Raw genomic sequence first — 19,839 nt, forward strand, 5'->3', positions numbered from 1 at the left:
AGTGGAGAAGGGCAGGTGGATGAGCAGGGGTGCTATCTTTTAGATGAGACATTAACCCATGACTCAGGTGGATAACATTATTTCAAAGAAGGGAAGAGGAGTCCTAGACAAGGTCAAGCAACATCGTTCAATGGGGGAGATGGTGGTGTTGTGGTATTGTTTTTGGACGAGTAATCCAGAGGCCCAGGCTGATGTTCTGGGGACATGGGTTCAAATCCCACCATGGCAGCGGGTGGAATTTAAATTCTATTAATAATCTGGAATATAAAGCTAGTCTCAGTAATGGTGACCATGAAACAATCAATGAATATTGTAAAAATCCATCTGGTTCACTAATGTCCTTTAGAGAAGGAAACTTGCCATCCTTACCTGGTCTGGCCTCCAGACCTGGTGTGACTCCAGACCCACAGTAATGCGGTTGACTCTTAACTGCCCTCTGAAATGTCCTAGCAAGCCACTTGGTTCAAGGGGAATTAGGGATGGGCAACAAATGCTGGCCTTGCCAGTGACGCCCACATCCCATGAGAGAACAATTTTTTTTAAACGTTAACAAAACAGAGAATTAATGGTCAACATCACATTGCTGTTTGTGGGAGCTTACTGTGCACAAACTGGCTCTGCATTTCCCACATTATAACATGGACTATACTTCAAAAGATATTTCTTTGGCTGTGAAGTGCTTTGAGGTGCCTGGAGGCCAATAGTTGCTGGCATCAAATCAGAAGTGAACAATGGTGTGAAATTGTTTGAGATAAGATGCACATAGCTGTTTTGGCTGAATCATTGTGACAACATCATATGTAACAACCAGCAGCATCACTGGCCATGCAGATGCCAAAATTCAGAATGAGATGGCATAACATTTGAGTTTGCATGAAAGGTTTTCTATTCAGGCAAAGTGTCTGTGGCCAAAGTCTTGGCAGTTATCACTGTAGGCAATGTCTGCGTTTCTTCATCATCGGAAGGTCTTCGGCACATGGAGACAGTCAGTTATCCAACAGACACAAGAAATACATGCAACTAACAGCAGTTCCTCCCGGCTTTGTGCAACAAGAGGTGGCTCAAACCAACTTGCAGCAGTAACATTGAGAGGGGCTGGAGGCATTTTGCGTTAAGAGAAGCTGCCTTTCTCAACCTCAGCGTGTCCCAATGTGCTGGAGAGCCAGTGAAAACGAGATCTCAGGTTAACGTCTCATCCGAAAGCCTGATCACTATCAGAGATTCTAACTGACAGTGCGGGTAGAGTGAGTGACGCTCCATTAACACTGGCCCCTCACACTGCTCCAGATCCACAGCCTGAGTCCCATGCCATCTGTTCACACTGGCACTCACGAGTGCAGCAGAACCAAAATAGCATTGAACAAACACTTGAATGAATGGCCATGCGCACAGTCCTGGAATATCAGTGGTTCAACAGCAGAATCGACATGCTTCATGCCAGGACCAGACATCAGTCCCCAGAATCCCAGTCCTTCCCTTCCAGCACTCAGTCCCATAGCTGGAGTCACCCAGCACAAGGAGCAACAGGCCAGCTCCACAGACTATATCCCGGAGATTCAGCACACAAGGAGATCATTCAGCCCATCATACCTCTGCTAGCTCTTTGGTAGAGTTTAGCCAGTTAGTCCTGCTCTTTCCTCTTGCCCTGCAAATCTTTTCCCCTCCTTCAATTATTTATCCAATTCTCTTTTGAATCTGCTTGCACTATACTTTCAGGCAGTGCATTTCAGGTCACAACAGCACTCAGTGTAAAAGATGTCATCTTTCGCCAATCACCTGACATCCATGCCCCCATCTTACTGACCCTTCCATCACAGGATCAGTCTCTCCTCATCGACTGTGACAAAACAACTTGCATTTACACTGTCGTGTGTGTGTTATAACAATAAAAAGGCACCAATAGCTCATCAGAGTAAAAGCAAAAAACTGCGGATGCTGGAAATCCAAAACAAAAATAAAAATACCTGGACAAACTCAGCAGGTCTGACAGCACCTGCGGAGAGGAGCACAGTTAATGTTTCGAGTCCGTATGACTCTTCAACAGAACTAAGTAAAAATAGAAAAGAGATTAAATATAAGCTGGTTTAAGGGGGGGTGTGGGACAGGTTGAGCTGGATAGAGGGCCAGCGATAGGTGGAGATAACCAAAAGATGTCATAGACAAAACGACAAAGAGGTGTTGAAGGTGGTGATATTATCTAAAGGAATGTGCTAATTAAGGGTAGAAAGCAGGACGAGCAAGGTACAGATAGCCCTAGTGGGGGTGGGGTGGGGTGAAGGGATCGAAATGGGCTAAAAGGTAGAGATAAAACAATGGATGGAAATACATTTAAAAATAATGGAAACAGGTGGGAAAAGAAAAATCTATATAAATTATTGGGAAAAAAAGGGGGGGTTTCGGAAAGGGGGTGGGGATGGAGGAGAGAGTTCATGATCTAAAATTGTTGAACTCAATATTCAGTCCGGAAGGCTGTAAAGTGCCTAGTCGGAAGATGAGGTGCTGTTCCTCCAGTTTGCGTTGAGCTTCACTGGAACGTTGCAGCAGGCCAAGGACGGACATGTGGGCAAGAGAGCAGGGTGGAGTGTTGAAATGGCAAGCGACAGGAAGGTCTGGGTCATGCTTGCGGACAGACCGAAGGTGTTCTGCAAAGCAGTCACCCAGTCTATGTTTGGTCTCTCCAATGTAGAGGAACCGCATTGGGAGCAACGAATGCAGTAGACTAAATTGAGGGAAGTGCAAGTGAAATGCTGCTTCACTTGAAAGGAGTGTTTGGGCCCTTCGACGGTGAGGAGAGGGGAAGTAAAGGGGCAGGTATTGCATCTTCTGCGTGAGCATGGGGAGGTGCCATAGGTGGGGGTTTAGGAGTAGGGGGTGATGGAGGAGTGGACCAGGGTGTCCCGGAGGGAACAACCCCTGCGGAATACCGCCGGGGGGGCGAAGGGAAGATGTGTTTGGTGGTGACATCATGCTGGAGTTGGCGGAAATGGCGGAGGATGATCTTTTGAATGTGAAGGCTGGTGGGGTGATAAGTGAGGACAAGGGGGACCCTATCATGTTTCTGGAAGGGAGAGGAAGGTGTGAGGGCGGATGCGCGGGAGATGGGCCGGACACGGTTGAGGGCCCTGTCAACGACCGTGGGTGGAAAACCTCGGTTAAGGAAGAAGGAGGACATCTCAGAGGAACTGTTTTTGAAGGTAGCATCATCAGAAAAATGCGATGGAGGCGAAGGAACTGAGAGAATGGGATGGAGTCCTTACAGGAAGCGGGGTGTGAGGAGCTGTAGTCGAGGTAGCTGTGGGAGTCGGTAGGCTTGTAATGGATATTGGTGGACAGTCTATCACCAGAAATTGAGACAGAGAAGTCAAGGAAGGAAAGGGAAGTGTCAGAGATGGACCATGTGAAAATGATGGAGGGGTGGAAATTGGAAGCAAAATTAATACATTTTTCCAGGTCCAGACGAGAGCCTGAAGCAGACCGAAGTAATCATCGATGTACTGGAGAAAGAGTTGTGGGAGGGGGCCGGAGTAGGACTGGAACAAGGAATGTTCCACATACCCCATAAAGAGACAGGCATAGCTGGGGCCCATGCTGGTACCCATAGCCACACCTTTTATTTGGAGGAAGTGAGAGGAGTTTAAGGAGAAATTGTTCAGTGTGAGAACAAGTTCAGCCAGACGGAGGAGAGTAGTGGTGGATGGGGATTGTTCAGGCCTCTGTTCGAGGAAGAAGCGGAGAGCCATCAGACCATCCCGGTGGAGGATGGAGGTGTAGAGGGATTGGACGTCCATGGTGAACAGGAGGCGGGTGGGGCCAGGGAACTGGAAATTGTTGATATGATGTAGGGTGTCAGAGGAATCACGGATGTAGGTGGGAAGGGACTGGACAAGGGGAGAGAGAATGGAGTCAAGATAGCGAGAAATGAGTTCCGTGGGGCAGGAACAGGCTGACACGATCGGTCTGCCGGGACAGTCCTGTTTGTGGGTTTTGGGGAGGAGGTAGAAGTGGGCCGTCCGAGGTTGGGAGACTATCAGGTTGGAAGCTGTGGAAGGAAGATCTCCAGAGGAGATGAGGTCATTGACAGTCCTGGAAACAATGGCTTGATGTTCTGTGGTGGGGTCATGGTCCAGGGGGAGGTAGGAGGAAGTGTCTGCGAGTTGACGCTCAGCCTCTGCGAGGTAGAGGTCAGTGCGCCAGACAACAACAGCACCACCCTTGTCATCGGGTTTGATGACAAAGTCAGGGTTGGACCTGAGAGAACGGAGTGCAGCAAGTTCAGAGAGAGACAGGTTAGAGTGGGTGAGAGGAGCAGAGAAATTGAGACGATTATTGTCACGCCGACAGTTCTCAATGAAAAGATCAAGAGAAAGTAAGAATCCAGAGGGAGGGGTCCAGGTGGAGGGAGAATATTGGAGGCAGGTAAAAGGATCTGTTGAACGGGGAGAGGACTCCTGCCCAAAGAAGTGAACACAGAGACAAAGGCGGCAGAAGAAGAGTTCAGCATCGTGCCGAGCCCGAAATTCATTGAGGTGAGGGCGCAAGGGTATGAAACTAAGTCCTTTGCTGAGCACTGAATGTTCAGCGTCGGAGAGGGGAAGGTCAGGGGGTATGGTGAATACATGGCCGGGGCTGGGATTGGAGGAGGGATGGGGACAGAGGGACAGGCAGGAGTGGAGGGTCCTGGATGGGTGTTGGTGTCGATGAGTTGTTGGGAGCTCACCAGGGATTGTGCAAACAGGTCGTGGGCTCATTTATTAATTCTAGGCACATGTGAACAAGATATACATGGACAGAAAGCTCAAGGTCATCAGAGCTGCAGGGCTGTGTGTGCTGTGTCCTGCTCCAGGCCACGTGACACACTTCCCTTTCTGTGATGGCATGTCGTCAGTCAGAAGAAACAACTTTGAAATCCAAACTCAGCAGCTACTTTGCAACATAGAAAGATTCCCCATCAAGGAGGTGAATGTGCTCCTTATCACACTGATTGAAGGAAGGACATATCTGGGAAGAATCAACCTCCCCTTGAAACCAGGACCGAGCATCTTAAACAACCATGTGGAGCACCCAGAAAACTCTACGATCATTCAGATGATGGCAACAATTGTAGATTAAGAGGCTGGGTCTCTTTTCCTTAGGAGAAAAGGCAACTGAGGAGATTTGATAGAGGTATTCAAGATCCTGAGGGGTATGGACAGGGGTAAATAGTAAGAAACTGCTCCCACTCAAGAAAACATCAAGAACTAGAGGGCACAGATTCAAAATAATTGCCAAAAAGGGGTAAAAGTGATGTGAGGAAAAATTTTTTCACCCAGAGGGTGGTTGGAGTCTGGAATGAGCTTCCTGAGAGGGTGGTGGAGGCAGGTTCGATCGAGGTATTCCAAACGGAATTGGATTGTGCCATCAAGTATCTCATGTTATTGGAATTTTTTTTAAAATATAGGTTTAGTCTGTGGGTGTGATCTTAAATGGATTAAAACCAGCCAGTCTGGCTGCTTTGATGTATCGTAGTTCTGAGATGTGAACATGGAGGTAGAGGACATTTGCATTTTGTTGAATAGAGCATTCAAAGGCTGGGGGTGAAATCTTGAATGTAGCTAGGAGACACCAAGCAATATGTTTATATTATTAATAAAATAGTACTATGAAAGGGGTTTTAGTGTTAAAAGATCTGGAGTTCAAATGGGCCTGATGATACAATGAGAATTTACATTCTAAGAGATGTGCTGGGTATAACAGACAGCAGTTTTGTGTGTGCAGGGCAGAGGCATGTAACATCAAAGCAGCTGTAAGCCTACAACTGTCTGCACAGGGACCAAAGTGAAAGGAACCTCAATTTGAATTCGTAAGGTGAAAATGCTTTGCCTGGTATCTGCTTAAAATCTATGGGTTGCTGTTGCCTTCATGGAGATTAGTTTAGGAATTTGGTAAAAGCTATGATAGTAGTAATTTGTAGCCATGTATATATGTTTAACTTGTATAAATTAATAAATGCCTCATGTAGTCTGATATAAAAACCTCTCGAGAACTGGTGGTCTTATTCATGAGTTGAGAGCTGCAACTCAAAACATACCAATTGGAAATATAGGTTATGAGAGTTGTTTAAAGTTTTCCTCTGGGATTTTAAATGACTCAGCCTTTACCTACTGTGGCGTCATAACAGATTGTTATCTGAAAAGAAAGAATGTGGAAGGTTATGGGGATAAGGCAAGGGGAGTGGGACTAGCTGGAATGCTCTTTCAGAGAGCCAGTGCAGACTCGATGGGCCGAATGGCCTCCTTCCACACTGTAAAGATACTGTGATATTTGCAATGTGTGAAAGCCGAGGTCAGCTGGGACTATGAAACAGTGCTGTTTGTAAATCCACTGACTGTCCCTGCTGTTGTTAGTTCAATACATTTTCCTGCTCAGGATTCCATCACTCCTGCATTCCCATCTCTCCCCTCTGTAACAACTCATCTCTCAAAGACCAAACGGCAAACTCAAATATCCACGGCAGCCATTCAAATTCATACTGTGCGAAATAGGTCGATAGTTTATGGTGTTGTCTCAAGTAGAGTACCATTCCAAACACCGCATGTATGCAAGTGTTTGAGCTGTACGACACTGGTTCGAATTTGCCCAAGTTCTACGATTAGTCACATCTTGATTTGATTATCAGAATTTGAATTTGTGTTAACTTCAATTATTGGCCAGAACAACACAAGCGCCCAAGCAGTATCACTGAACTATCTGAAGATGGTCCAGGTCATCCTTTGTAATATCACTGCTTCAGACTTTAACCATCAAGACGTCCATTATGTCAAGCCTGGAGGCTTGGCGAGAAGAAACTCTGTTCAGTTCAGGTTATCAGGTGATAAAACCCACAATGAAAGGGTAAAATATCAGGGAACAGCCCCCTCTGAAGGTCAGAATGCAGTGGACAGTTGGAAGTCCAACATCGATAGAGGCCAAGTTTGAACACATTGGATCTGCAAGGAACCAGGCTGTACTAGCCTCCTGCATCACTGTAAAAATTACTACACTACGGGTGTCTGAGTAATAAAATTGCATTTGGACAACAAGCCTGAATCAGGTGGAATAATTTAACTGCATTTGAAAGATTTCCCAACACACTAGATTAAAGGTTAGGTATGCAAATCTGGTAGCAATTTCAGGAGATTGATCATTAGACTACTGTCCCAATATCATATTTTTTATTCTTTCATGGGATGTGAGCATTGCTGGCCAGGTCAAAATTTGTTGCCCATCCCGAATTACCCTTGAACTGAGTGGCTTGTTTGGCCAGTTAAGAGTCAACCACATTGCTGTGGGTCTGGAGTCACATGTAGACCAGACCAGGTAAGGGTGGCAGATTTCCTTCCCTAAAGGACATTGGTGAACCAGATGGGTTTTTATAACAATTAATGATAGTTTCATGGTCACTAGCTTTTTATGAATTGAATTTAAATTCCACCAGCTGCTGGGATTTGAACCCATGTCCCCAGAGCATTAACCTGGACCTCTGGATTATTAGTCCAGTGACTTTACCACTACACCGTTGTCTTGCCGTGAACAAAGGTTACAGACATAACAACACATGAAAACAAAAATGGGATTTTTGCTTTTGCACCTTCATGTCAATCTGCCCATTAAAATGTCGTGCTAACATTGACCTCCTGAGCAACCACACCCAAGCCCAGATCTTGTCATGTGAACCTTCACTGCCACTCACTAGGGAAGGCTCTTCCTCATCTTCCAGCTACCCATCTGTGAAGATGTGAAGGGTCTCTAACCTTTGCTTTGCAACAACTTACATTTGAGCTGCATCTTTCCCATTGAACATGCTAAGACACTTCATAGGAGAGATTATGGAACAACATTTGACACCCAGCCACCCAAGGAGATATTAGGACAGGTGACCAAAAGCTTGGTCCAAGGGGGAGGTCTTCAGGAGCATCTTGAATGAGGAGAGGGAGGTGGGAAAGTTTGGTCAAAGAATTTCAAAGCTAAGGGCCAAGGCATGCCTTCCAATGGCAGAGCGATAGAAAGTGAAGCATGCGCAAGGCCCCAGAATTGGAGGAACAGTTGTTTGAAGGAACAAATCTGAAGCAGGACAGGAAACAGATGAAGCCTCACACAGTGAGAATTCCCAATTGGAAAAAGTGGACAGGAAAGCAAAATCATCAATACATTCAATATTATCCATCCACTTTTCAGTGTGGAAAAGCAGTGTTGGAGATGCAACCTGAAAAAATTACCCAAGAGAGTTCAGAATATTCCAAATTGTCCAGGGAACAGGACAAGGGAACACAAGTCCAATCTGATCAATGTTAACTTGAGCGCTCTCAGTGGCAAGTCCTTCTTTTGGAAAATACTGATGATCACATGTTGAAGCAGTCAGGGTTAAAATCCTGGAATCATTTAGGAAGCAATTAGGTTCTGAAAGGGAAGAATTGTAGTGTGTCTCTGGACTGATAAATCAGGAACTAAATGGTTCAAATAGGAGGAGTGGGTTACACAGCACCAGAAGTCTGCACCACCATTCAATCAGATCATGATCAACCTTTTCCCTCAATACCACTTGCCCAATCTAAGCTCATATCCCTCGATTTTCGCAATGTCGAAAAACCTAGCAATCTTGGTGCTCGATAAACTCAGAGAGAATTCCAAACATTTACAGCTCTCTGAGTGGAGAAATTTCTCAAAATCTGAACCCTAAATGGCCAACCACTTAACCTCAAGCTATACCATCACATTCGAGATTCACCAGCCAGGGGAAAACACCCTCTCAGCATCTCTCCTGTCAACTTCCTCGGAATCTTCCACGTTTCAAAGAGATCACCTCTTATATTTTGAAATTCCAGACAATATAGACCCAATTTACTCAACCTCCCCTCATACAACAACCCTCTCATGCCTGGAACACCTGAATTCACTATGAAACTGACTCCATTTTTATCGACACCCATTCCTCAGCATTCTACAACCAAATCCCTCCAGTCACTTGGGCACAAGGACTTAGCATCATCACTCTGTCTTTCTTGCCAACCAAGTGTAGCAGGAAAAGATTCACCTGTCCGGGCATTAATGCTGCAAGTCTTCGACAAGACAGTCAGCTTTTATCAGCTCACGTTGCTCCCAGCCGCCAGCGACACCTCTACAGTCTGCAGGGCTTCACCACTGGTTATAACCAAAGCTGGAGAGAACCAAATCATGAAACTGCAGACACCAGTGGGTACCTCTGTCAGTATCAGTGGATGCAAGTCACAATAGGTCACATTGTCGCCATTACATGTGAAAAGCACTAAACAACTTGCATTTCTACAGCACCCATCACACCCTCAGGACTCCCAAAGTGCTTTCCAGCCAGTGAAGTAGTTTCAAATTGCAGTCACTATAGTAATGGAGGAAAAGTGGCAGCTCATCTGTGCACAGCAAGATTCCACAAACAGCCATGTGGTAACGAGGCTGACTTTGACTGAAAGGTAAGTATTGGCTTGGAATGAATAAATCAGGTGCAGGAAAGGCAGCTGATGGTCCCCTCTCCAGCTGAGGACGGACAGCCCAAACATTCACACCTCAAAAATAGGTAAACAGCCAGTGTTCTTAGAGGCCAGAGAATGTACACACAGCAACGAGGCAGAGAGTAATGTCTGGGCTGGTGTGGATTTCTCAGGACTGGCTCGAGTTGATGGCCGTCCCCATGTGGAACACATTCAATTTAACGAATAGCACACTGGCTGTCACCAGAGGCACACAAGGGTAAATAATCCTCACTCTGTTGGTCCACCTCCTGGACAGTGCAGGAGGTATCTGGAGAAACTGTGTTCCTATGTTAAGTGCAATTGTTTCAACAAAAATATCCAAATTCCTTGCCTCAAACTCCAGTGGCAGCAGATCACAAAATATGAGGGATCAGCACGTATCACATGGACTGTGTTACTGTGTAGCCTTGGTAATGGCTCTGCTGTTCACTATCTAATATTTCAATAGCACAGGCCAGTGACGAGCCAATTATACGATGACAGTACAAGGTTCTCCGGACATTGAACCCTTCCCAGACTCAGATGTGTAGGCAGCTGTTAGCCATCTCCGGATTGGCAGCTGGACTGTGATTTCTTGTCTCTCCCAAGACCTGTGCGGGAAGAAGTGGTCAGTGCACTGGGAATGAATCAGCTCATTGACAGTGAACCAAGATGAAAGCTCTTGCTCCCTGTGTGTCTTAAAATAAATACCACAGTACTTGTTAAAAGAAAAAGGTAAATGTGAGGCCAGCGACTGGCACAACAGCAAAGCATAGGGAGCTTTATTGAATCAGAAACAAATAGTCGTTTGGTAGTACAGGACTTGAGTACTGCTGAAAAAAAGACATCTTGTCAAAGCTTTTCAACTCATCAAGATAATTGCAATAATGCCAATGTCAGGGAACCATAAGTACAAAGTCATTGCTTCCCCTGACATTGGTATTCTTGCGATTGTCCTGATGAGTGCAAGACAAAAAACTTCGACCAAATGTCTTTTTTCAGCAATATTCAAGGCAGAAACAATTCTCTTTTATTAACTGTGATTTACTTTCCTGTCCTACTTCAACGGCCCATCAGCACCAAATAACCCACAGTTCCTGACAGGCTGGTGGGGAAGATTCAAGCAGCAATGACCAAAAAATAAAAAATACAAAGTGCTCAGTCCTCTTACCGTGTGGTCCTGAGCCTCACACCAGGATGGACTCAGGTCTCATACGTGCTCTGGGTTTAGTCAGGCTAGCAGTGAGAGGGCGATTCAGAGACAGAAGGTGGACCGAACCTCCAAATCGAGGACCTGCATCAGAAGTGATGCCTCCCCTAGTCCCCATGCCCTGCCATTGTCACTGGACTAGTAAATCCAGAAACCCCGGGTAATGCTCTGGGGACCCGGGTTCGAATCCCATCACGGTGGATGGTGGAATTTGAATTCAATAAAAATCTGCAATTAAAAAGTCTAATGATGGGCATGAAACCATTGTCGATTGTTGTAAAAACCCACCTGATTCACTAATGCCGTCCTTACCCGGTCTGACCGACCTGTGACCCCAGACCCACAGCCACGTGGTTGACTCTTGGCTGCCCTGCGAGCTAGGGCAACTCGGGATGGGTGCTAAATACTGGCCTAGCCAGCGACGCCCACATCCCGTGAGTTAAAAAAAAAGTCACCCTACAGGGGAGCAGCTCGGTTTAAAAGATGGTGACTTGAGCCACAATTTGAATCAGCAGCTTCACGGGGAGAGTCAGGGGATTAAAAAGTGGAGCAGCAACAGAACTCGAATCAGGAGCAGGACAGGGAAAACATGGCATTTGCTGGCAAGATGGGGGGGTGCGGGGTTGATGAACAGCCCTGACTGTTACAAGAAGAAACCACAAGTCTGCAACAACTCCGTTTGCACAGAACTCAAACATTTCAACAGAAGAAGCAAGGCACATATGGCAGCTAAGATAAAAAGCTGAACCAGGACACGGGGGAGAGCTCCCCTGATCCTCCACCAAATAGTGCCGGGGATCTTTTATGCCCACCCGAGCAGGCAGATGGAGCCTTGGTTTCGTACCTCCAGCAGTGCAGGGCTCCCTCAGGAGCCTTCGTTTTTGCACTCGAGCCCCTGGGGTGAGACTTGAACCTGCAACCTTGTAATTCAGAGGTGAAAGTGCTACCCACTGAGCCACAGAGAAGGAACCTGCAGCACTATGGGGAAAAAGCTGGGGCATGGGTCTCAATTGGACACCTCTTTCAAAGAGCCAGCACAGGCATAGCAGGCCAAATGGCCTCATTGTGCGCTGCCAGGTTCCACGAGACCTGACATGAGTTGGCTACATTTTTGATTTAGGGTGTGTGTGTGTGTGCTCAAGAGCCACTTCAAATTCCATGTGATATTTAAGATGTATTGTACGATGCAGTGTTTGAATATGAGCCTTGTGTGTGAGACCCATGTAGAAAGCATCGTGGAAAATGACAGAGCTGAGGTGTTCTACCAGCAACGCCCAGCTCACAGCATTCAAGCCCAAAACACTGCTGCAATTTGTCTCAAATGAAATGCACAATTGACAAGGACATGTTTGAGATACAGAAGAACTGTCTGTATTGTACTAATGGAAGGTCAAGGGGCACGATGTACCCAAATTAATGGCGTTGTGGCTGAAGGTTGGTCAGAGGGGAGCCAGCTTCTCACAGCAGGGCTGACACAATTTCATCACTGCTCCCAAAGTCAGGAAGACGACATCACCTGCCCCCTGCGCTCACTCCAAGTCAAACTCGCTGTCTCAACCACGTAGGACAAGGGCAGATGAGGCAACAATGAGTTGCAGGCTCAGCACAGATGAATGGCCCTTGGGAAAGGACTGTCTTGTCTTAGGTGAAGAATGGCCCAATAATGGAGCAAGGGAAAGTGTGTGGGATGGAAGAGAGAAGGGATATTCCACATACTACATCCTACTTTTGTTGCCCTTATGTTGAGGGATTCTCCCCACCTCAATGTAACACAATCCAACACAACATGCCAGCACCTTCACTGAATAAGCAAACAATATGAACGGTCTCTTGGCTGTATTCAAATCCCTCCACAGCCTCGCTCTGCCCTATCTGTGTAACCTCCTCAGTCCCACGATAAACCAAGATTACTCTGCGCTCCTTCAGTTCTGGCCTCTCACACAACTCTCATTTCCACATCTCCACCATTGGTGGCCATGTCTTCAGCTGCCTGGGCCCTGAGCTCTGGAACTCCCTCCTCTCCAAGTCTCTCTCTACCTCTTTTGCCCTCTAAGACTCTGCTGGAAAGCAGTTACCTGACCAAGCTTTTGTTCACCTGCCCCAGGTCCCACTGACCTAGTCCTGCTGTCTCATTCTATTTGATAATGCTCCAGTGACGTGCCTTGGGAGACACAAGAGTGATTGTGGCCGATGGGGTTGCAGTCTCTTACCGGGATTGGGAAGAAGGTAGTCGAGTGCTTCTCATCCTCATACTTGTTCTCAGAAGAGCCACCTGACTCCATTGTGCTCTTGGATGTGGTGTTCTTGCCGATTCCCATGGGTTCAAGCGGAGAGCAGCACAGTCTGATGATCCTGATGGGTTGGGGCCCCACAGCCTCTGGACACACTCACAGCAGTCACACCCAATCCAAGTCACATGCCGCTCAGAGAAGACATGACCATCAGAATCTGCAGCTTCCCATGGGTGAGGGGGGGGGGGAGGAGGGGTGTGTGTGTGTGTCAAAGCTGCTCTGTAAATAAAAACACAAGAAAAATCCAGACCCACAGCCAACAGCAAACCAAGGCAAAATGGACACAGTCATATGTTCAAAGAGTGAGCAGCCCTCTCCCAAAACCCAGAATACACACAAACAAATCCGACGGGAAAATTCTAAATGGTCACGGATGAAGGGTTAATGTCTGACCATTCCTGATGCAGCTACTTGTGAATAATGCCATTTCATAATATAGTTAGATCTTTGCTTCCATTTCAGGTTCATCAGTTGGATATGGAGGAGGGCGATGCTGCTTATGTAACCATTACACAACCTCGTTATACAACACACACCTGCATTTGCAGATATAGATAGATTTATAGATAGATATAAACATATATTTATAGATATATTCATCGTTATAAATTTATAACTATTGCCAAGAGAGGTTTGGAGCTTCTGGAAGCTGGAGGGAAATGAACCACAGTTTCCCCCACCCACCCAACTCTCCCACAGCAGAAACACAGGTCTCAAGGATAAACCATGTAAACACTGAGGCTCTGCAAAGAGAGAAGATGGAGCCTGCTGGCGAGAGAGAGAGAGAGAGAGAGAGGGGGGACACATGCTGCCTTTGCTCCATGTCATTCTGGTGTGTGTTTGAAGTGCATTGCTTTCTAATCTCCGGCAGCATGAGAGCCCAGAGTCACGCAGGACTCGCTGAGAGCACATTAGCGCCATGATGAAGAATAAAAAAGCCTCGCATATCAGTCTGTCTGTCTGCCCGTCCGTCCAGCTGTCTGTCTGCAACACCGACACTTTCTGCAGCGTTCCCATTATTTCCTTGTCGGTTTGCACTAACTCTGGGAGCTGGCACAGACCCAGCAAGTTCCCCTGATGGAGGGAAGGAGTGAAAGGGGAGCTCTAGAGCCATTGTCCCCGCTTCCCTCTCTCTCCCACCCCCCCCCCCATGATCAGCCCACATCTAAACCCAGTGAGGAGCCCCTCATTCTCCCCGACCCCCTTCCCCAAGCCTCGGGCTTTTCAATGCCCCAATCGCTTCTCAAAAAGCTGCAGCCCCAGCAGGAGCTGCCCGGGTGGTGGTGGTGGTGAGGGAGGGGGGGGGTGGGGGTGAGGGAGGGGGGGTGGGGGTGGTCAGAAAATTCCATTCCCCCCCCACCACCATCAAATTAAAAACTCATGCCTTCAGATTGGGAAGGGCCAGCTCCTGAATGCTCCCCTCCCCTCTCTCCGGAATGAGAGCTTACAGCTCCCGGCAGGTTTGTGTGGGAGACATTCCCCCCTTCGCCATATCTTTCATTCATTCAAAATGAAGCCCAGGAAGGTGGCGGCCGGCGGCCGGCGGCTTACTGCTGGCCCTGGGCTACCCAGCGGCTGCTTACTGCTGGCCCTGGGCTACCCAGCGGCTGCTTACTGCTGGCCCTGGGCTACCCAGCGGCTGCTTACTGCTGGCCCTGGGCTACCCAGCGGCTGCTCTGGCCCTGAGCTACCCAGCGGCTGCTTACTGCTGGCCCTGGGCTACCCAGCGGCTGCTCTGGCCCTGAGCTACCCAGCGGCGGCTGCTCTGGCCCTGAGCTACCCAGCGGCTGCCGCTGGGCCCCCGCTGGAAAGTGACAGCAGCCGCCGCTGACACTGACACGGGCAGGGGAATGGGGGCCGGCCCAGCTTCCGCTAACTCTCCCGCACTGAGGAGGGAGGGAGGCAGCGCCGCTCCAGCCATGTGCAGCCGGCCGGCCGGCCCCCTGTGCTGAGGGTTCCCCTTACCTGCTGCTTGCCGAGGCCTGGCCGCTGCTGCTGGAGCCCGGAGCCGCAGAGCGGGGCTGCCGATCTGCTGTCGCTGCAGTGAGGACTCGCTCTCCCTCTCTCTCCCTCTCTCCCTCTCGCTCTGTCTGTTATGTCAACACGAGCACGATCTCCACACACCGGAAGGAATAATCGTCACTGTAACAATCCCCCCCCCCCCCCAGTCACCAATAGCACGCAGCTCCCTCCCTCCCTCCTTCTCTCTCTCCCTCTCACTCCCTCCCTCCTTCTCTCTCTCTCTCTCCCTCCCTCTCTGTCTGTCTGTGTGTTTAGGGGAATCAGGCGCCCTCTGTAGTCACTCGGTGCTACAATGTGTCCTCTGCTGCTACAGTGTGTGAAAACCCCTTCCAGCAACAAAAAAAATCACAGGCCACTCGGCCCAACGGCTCTCTCCTCGCCCAAGGAGCAGGAGGATGGCCATTCAGCCCCTCGAGCCTGCTTCGCCATTTAATAATCTGATGCTGATCTGACAGTAACCTGAAATCTGCATCCCACCTACCCCTCCCTGATAAACTATCGCCCCACTTGCTCCCCAAGAATCTACCCACCTCAGCCTTAAAAATATTCAAAGACTCTGCTTCCCCCCACCTTTTCAGGAAGAGAGATCCAAGGACTCACCAACCCCCTGAGTGAAAAAAACTGCGCCTCATCTCTATTTTAAATGGGTGACCCCCTTATTTTTCAACAGTGACCCCTAGTTCTAGGTTCTCCCACAAGAGGAAAAATCCTCTCCACATCCACCCTGTCAAGCCCCCTCAGGATCTTATATGTCCTCCTCCAGCCCTGCCTTCATCACACCATCACGTGGATCCTACTCACCCGGCCAACATAACCTGCTTTTGTTTTCTCCCTCGTGTTTATCCAGCTTCCCCTATGCAATTCACCTGGACTTTGGGGTGCTAACTCTGACTGACTGGTTAATGAAAGCAAAATACTGTGGATGCTGGAGATCTGAAATATAAACAGAAAGTGCTGGAAAAATTTGGCAGATCTGGCAGCATCTGTGGAGAGAGAGACAGAGTTCATGCTTCAGGCCCAAGTTTCTTAGGAACTGACTGAATGGATTCCTGGAAATTTCACATCAGCTGTCCAGTCAAATAACCATGTTTTGTTACTCACGTCTCCATCTAAAAAAAAACCAAAGTAATGAGAGATTTCTTGAAAACGCTACTTTTAATGGGTCCATGTTTCATTTTTGCCAGTTCACTCTCAGCAATGCCAAGGAGGTTCATCTTCACATCCTGGATACTCCAGAAATTCCTGGAAGGCTGGTGGCCCGACCTGAGCTGCACCTTCTGATCGTTGGTTCCACATCCTTGCCACTGTCTGAGCAAAGAATTTCTCCACAATCGGATTTATCAATGATGATTTTACATTTATCATTTTGAGTCCAAGTCTCCGACCGCAGTATGTCGCCTCTTTCAAACCCATTCATAATATTAAAGACAGTATCCTGCAACTCATTTCTGATTTACGCAACGCTCTGATATAAGTTCTCCTCCTTTAATTTCAGATGCAGCGTGGACTTTGCCACCCCAGAGAGTTGAACATCTCAAACCGGGCTGGTAGTCTGGGTGTGGTTTGAGGAGGGGGAGTCTGCACTGACAGAGGGCTGCCTTCTAGGTAAAAAGGAAGAGAGTTCCTGGTCCATATTTATCCCTCAGTCAACATCACGAGAACAGGTTATTAGCTCATCATCTGACTGTTGGTGGGAGCTGCTGTGCACAAATTAGCTGCCACATTTCTTACCTTTCAAAAGTAGTTCTTTGGCTGTAACGTACTTTGGGACATCTGGTGGTTAAGATGGAGCGTGATCGAAAAGTAACTCCATGAAGTTTTGTTTTTCTTGTTGTTTCTTTGCTTCTGGTTGAAATCAATCTGTCTCCAACAACAATTTACACTTAACCTAGTGGAACATCCCAAGATCAAATATCCCAGCATCACATGAGTTTTAGCAAACAACATTTCACACTGAGCCATGTAGGAGAGATGAGAACAGGTGACCAAAAGCTTACTCAAAGGAGTAGATTTCAAGGAGCATCTTAAAGGAGGAACAAGAGGATCAGGGAGGGAATTCCAGAGCTGAGGGGCCAGGAAGCTGAAGGTACAACTACCGGTACCAGTGGAATGATTAAAATCAGAGATGCTCAAAGTGACCAGAATGAGCAAAGCTTTGAGGTGGGATGGTTATGGTGCTGGATGAGGTTAGAGAGATAAGGAGGAGTGAGGCTATGGAGACGTTTAAAAACAAGGATGGGAATGATTAAATCGAGGCATTTCTCAACCAGGAATTAATATAGGTCAGCGAGCCCAGGAGTGCTGGTTTATCTGGACCTGATGTCAGTTAGGACATAGCCAGCAGAGTTTTGCATTAGTAGAACAGACCTGACATAAGGTGATAAAATCCACCCCTCCCCCCAACCACAACCCCACCATCACCCCTTGCTGAAGAGTTTTATAAACCATAGGGTCAAAGTTACTTGTTCCTCCCTGCTACAGAATGTGATGTCTTCAATTTCTATTGCGTTGTACGTCAGAATGTTACAGTTCTGCAGGCACTGGTGGACCCCTTGGTATCACGGGTCCAGCTACATTGACTGTGGGTAAATGAGGAACTATATGCAGGTCCAACTCTCCCAGCACCGTTCCCCGTGCAGCATCCACATGTGCAGCCCTTCAAGCTGGGAGCTCCGTAGCTGATTCTTCACTTACTAACCGAGTTAGTGGAATACCCAGACCTGCCTGCTCCAACCGCATTCTCACTGGATGGTCAAACCCCCGGGAGTGGCCTGGACTCACCAGGAATAGCCAATTAATCTTGTAACATTGTCGCAAGCAACACTGGAGGAAAACAATGGGGTATTAATTTGCTGGTGGCAATTGTGTTGTCCTGCCACAAGTTGACTGCAGTGTTTCAAGAAGGTGACTCAACACCGCTTTCTCAAGGGCAATTAGGGATGGGCAACAAATGCTGGTCTAGCCAGCGAGGCCCACATCCCATGAAAGAATAAAAATGTAAAAAGAATGTTGACGATGGGAACAATGGCTGTTTGACTGACAGTGTGGGAAGATGGGGTGACAGGAGGATGGGCAACCAATGGCTATGTGATGAAACCTGCAGAGATACATTTAACCAGATGTGGTAACCAACCTCCGCACTCACCACCCCCCACCTCCCTTCTTACCCTTCCTTCCCTCCCTGTCCCCCCAACTGCCCACCCTCATTCTCCCTCCTTCACCCTTCACCCCATCCTCTACCACTCTCCCCATGCCCTCCCTCCTTCCCCCACTTTCTCCCCTTCCCTCCCCACTGCCTTTTCTCCTACCCTTCCCCCACCCTCCATCTTTCTCTCACTCCTTCCCTCCCCCACTGTCCCTCCTTCCCTCCCTCACCCTCCCTCCTTTCATTCCCCACCCTCCCTCCTTTCCTTCCCTCCTTCCCTCCCCCACCCTCCCATGTTCCCCCCATCCTCCCATGTTCCCTCTATCTTTCCTTCCCTCCTTCCCTCCACCTCAGAGTGGGGAATTGGATTCCATCGATGAGATAGCACAGGAGTTGATGACCTTGAGTTGTGCTTTCCCACCCAAGTGGAAACAGGCTTTTCTATGTCCGTCTCCCCTTTCAAAGCCTTTCATTCTTTCAAAGTCCTGCATCAGGCCAATGCTCAGAGTCCCATGCAGCCTGCCCGAATTGGACCCTCAGAGTGGATGGGTCAGTATCACATTGGGCAATACATCCATCCACTAGAATATGCTCAACTTCGCCCAGGTACCTGAATACACTTACGTAATTTTTCTTTGACATATTTCCTCACCTTCAGAAATCTGTGCTGCTTCCTCCCAAGTCTTTTTGTCAGGTTATATCTCCATTACAGGGTGTTTCCAATGGGAACTCAGGAGATAATCTTTTCACAAATTAATCATTAGTCGCTCGTGAACGCTGAGTAATCAGTCTTGCCTTTTGATGATTGAATAATGAGTTATGGGCCATGTGCTTTATTTGGAAAAATGAGGGCGAACTGCTCTTTCGTTTTCCCTTTGAACCATGTCGTTTGGTGTGATGATAAGGAGGTGCTGCACTATGATCTTCCTTATCACACAGGCTATTTTGGAAGCAAATGGCTCTGTAAAGCTGTTGCATAACATAATTCACCTGGGACGAACTTGTTCTTGCTGCTCTGGGTTAAAGTTACATTCATTCCCCAGCGGTGAAGATAAAAAGTAAGTTTTCACATTGCTACCTCATGGGACACCAGCAGAAACCGTATCCTTCAAATGGGCTTCCTTTTTTCGAACAAGTCATCTCATCATTGGGATCTTGCTGTGCACAAATTGGCTGCCACGTTTCTACATGACATGACTGATAGTTAAAAAGTAGTTAATTGGCCCCTTGGAACATGCAGAGATGACAAAAGGCATCATAAAAATGCAAATTCTCTTTTCTTTCTCACTCCTTGGTTTACCAATAGTCATTTGGCAGTACAGGACCTGATTATTGCTGAAAAAATGTCAGTAAAAAAAGTCACAAGTCAGTACCAATTGAAATGGGGGAACAACAATTTGTACTGCATGAGAAGAGAGTGCTAATTGGTTGGCAAGTGGATTCTGATTGGTGGAGTCCATGGAGACCAGTTAGCTGCTCAGCTTTGTTCGAATTCAAACTGGGCAGTTTGACTCTGATTGGTCCAGTCACTGCCTTGGGGAATGAACCAGGGAATGGCTGTTCCCAGAGATTGCAGATTAAATTGTTGTTCCCTCACTGCAGTTGGTAAGTTTGTGTGAGCTGTCCTGATGAGTGCAAGACAGAAAGCTTTGACAGCATGTCCCTTTTGTC

At 47.7% G+C, this 19,839-nt stretch overlaps 1 protein-coding gene across 1 annotated transcript in view; it reads right to left on the reverse strand.

Moving 5' to 3' along the window:
* Positions 1-13,212, reverse strand: part of slc23a2 (solute carrier family 23 member 2) — a 66,416-nt gene extending 53,204 nt beyond the window's left edge. The window contains exon 1 of the mRNA XM_078565316.1: positions 12,921-13,212. Within this exon, the coding sequence (XP_078421442.1) occupies positions 12,921-13,028 (108 nt within the window). The 5' untranslated portion in view covers positions 13,029-13,212. The remainder of the gene's footprint in view (positions 1-12,920) is intronic.
* Between the last annotated feature and the right edge of the window lie 6,627 nt (positions 13,213-19,839).

Source organism: Cetorhinus maximus, chromosome 20, assembly GCF_964194155.1.
Source record: "Cetorhinus maximus chromosome 20, sCetMax3.hap1.1, whole genome shotgun sequence".
NCBI lineage: Eukaryota > Metazoa > Chordata > Chondrichthyes > Lamniformes > Cetorhinidae > Cetorhinus > Cetorhinus maximus.